This window comes from Limulus polyphemus, unplaced genomic scaffold (genome assembly GCF_000517525.1).
Source record: "Limulus polyphemus unplaced genomic scaffold, Limulus_polyphemus-2.1.2 Scaffold667, whole genome shotgun sequence".
Taxonomy (NCBI): Eukaryota; Metazoa; Arthropoda; class Merostomata; order Xiphosura; family Limulidae; genus Limulus; species Limulus polyphemus.
The window spans coordinates 414,571-415,359 of record NW_013666277.1 but is presented as its reverse complement, the minus strand read 5'-3'; the positions used below and the strand labels follow the sequence as shown (position 1 = coordinate 415,359).

At 32.3% G+C, this 789-nt stretch overlaps 1 protein-coding gene across 1 annotated transcript in view; it reads right to left on the bottom strand.

Moving 5' to 3' along the window:
• Positions 1–454: 454 nt before the first annotated feature.
• LOC111085857 (methyltransferase-like protein 24) overlaps positions 455–789 on the bottom strand; it is a 10,413-nt gene continuing 10,078 nt past the window's right edge. Inside the window, exon 5 of the mRNA XM_022386385.1 lies at positions 455–751. Within this exon, the coding sequence (XP_022242093.1) occupies positions 536–751 (216 nt within the window). The 3' untranslated portion in view covers positions 455–535. The remainder of the gene's footprint in view (positions 752–789) is intronic.

Sequence of the window (789 nt, the reverse complement as noted above, 5' to 3'; positions counted from 1 at the left end):
CCACCATTAGAAGGTGTTGATTCAAAACCGTACCACCATTAGAAGATGTTGATTCAAAACCGTACCACCATTAGAAGATGTCGAATCAAAACTGTACCATCACTAGAAGGTGTTTTAGTGTTCACATCAGTGAACCTTTATTTAATAAACACTTATGTTACTAATTTGCTCTTGTTAAAGACATTAAAAAGAAATATGAAGCTTACTCTTCCATTAAATTCACAAAGCTGTATTGAGACATCCAAGTTACCTATTTGAGGACTCCACAAATTAACATATGCTAAAAGCTACAATCCACGTTTTTTTTGTAAACTTGGGTTGCCATGTTCTATTACATCATCCACGTTACCTAGTGAATAGCCTGGACAATTAACACGTGTTATTAAAACCAATGACCAGTCTTCCTGTATAAAGTAAATTACAATTTATTAAAAAATATTTATTTCAATGTAAGTGATCAAAAGTTAACATTTTGTAAGAATCACTGTTACAAGGTAAACGTGGAAATCTTTAGAAATATACAAAATATAAAATGTTAATGGGACTTAATGTCTTTAAACCAAGCTAATTCATAAAATAGCTGATCCGTTTCATTTAATCCGGGAACTTTTTTGGGTTTTGCAATGAGGTTGGGTCTGGAACTAAAGAATTTGAAACCAGCCTCGTTTTCAAGACGTTGTAATAACGCTAATTTTCGGTCAAAGTCTACGTCGAAGTGGAGGTGGATTTCAATGCACAGGTGATAAACTCTCTGAAAAATGGTAAAAAAAAAAAGTTTTTTATTAATCA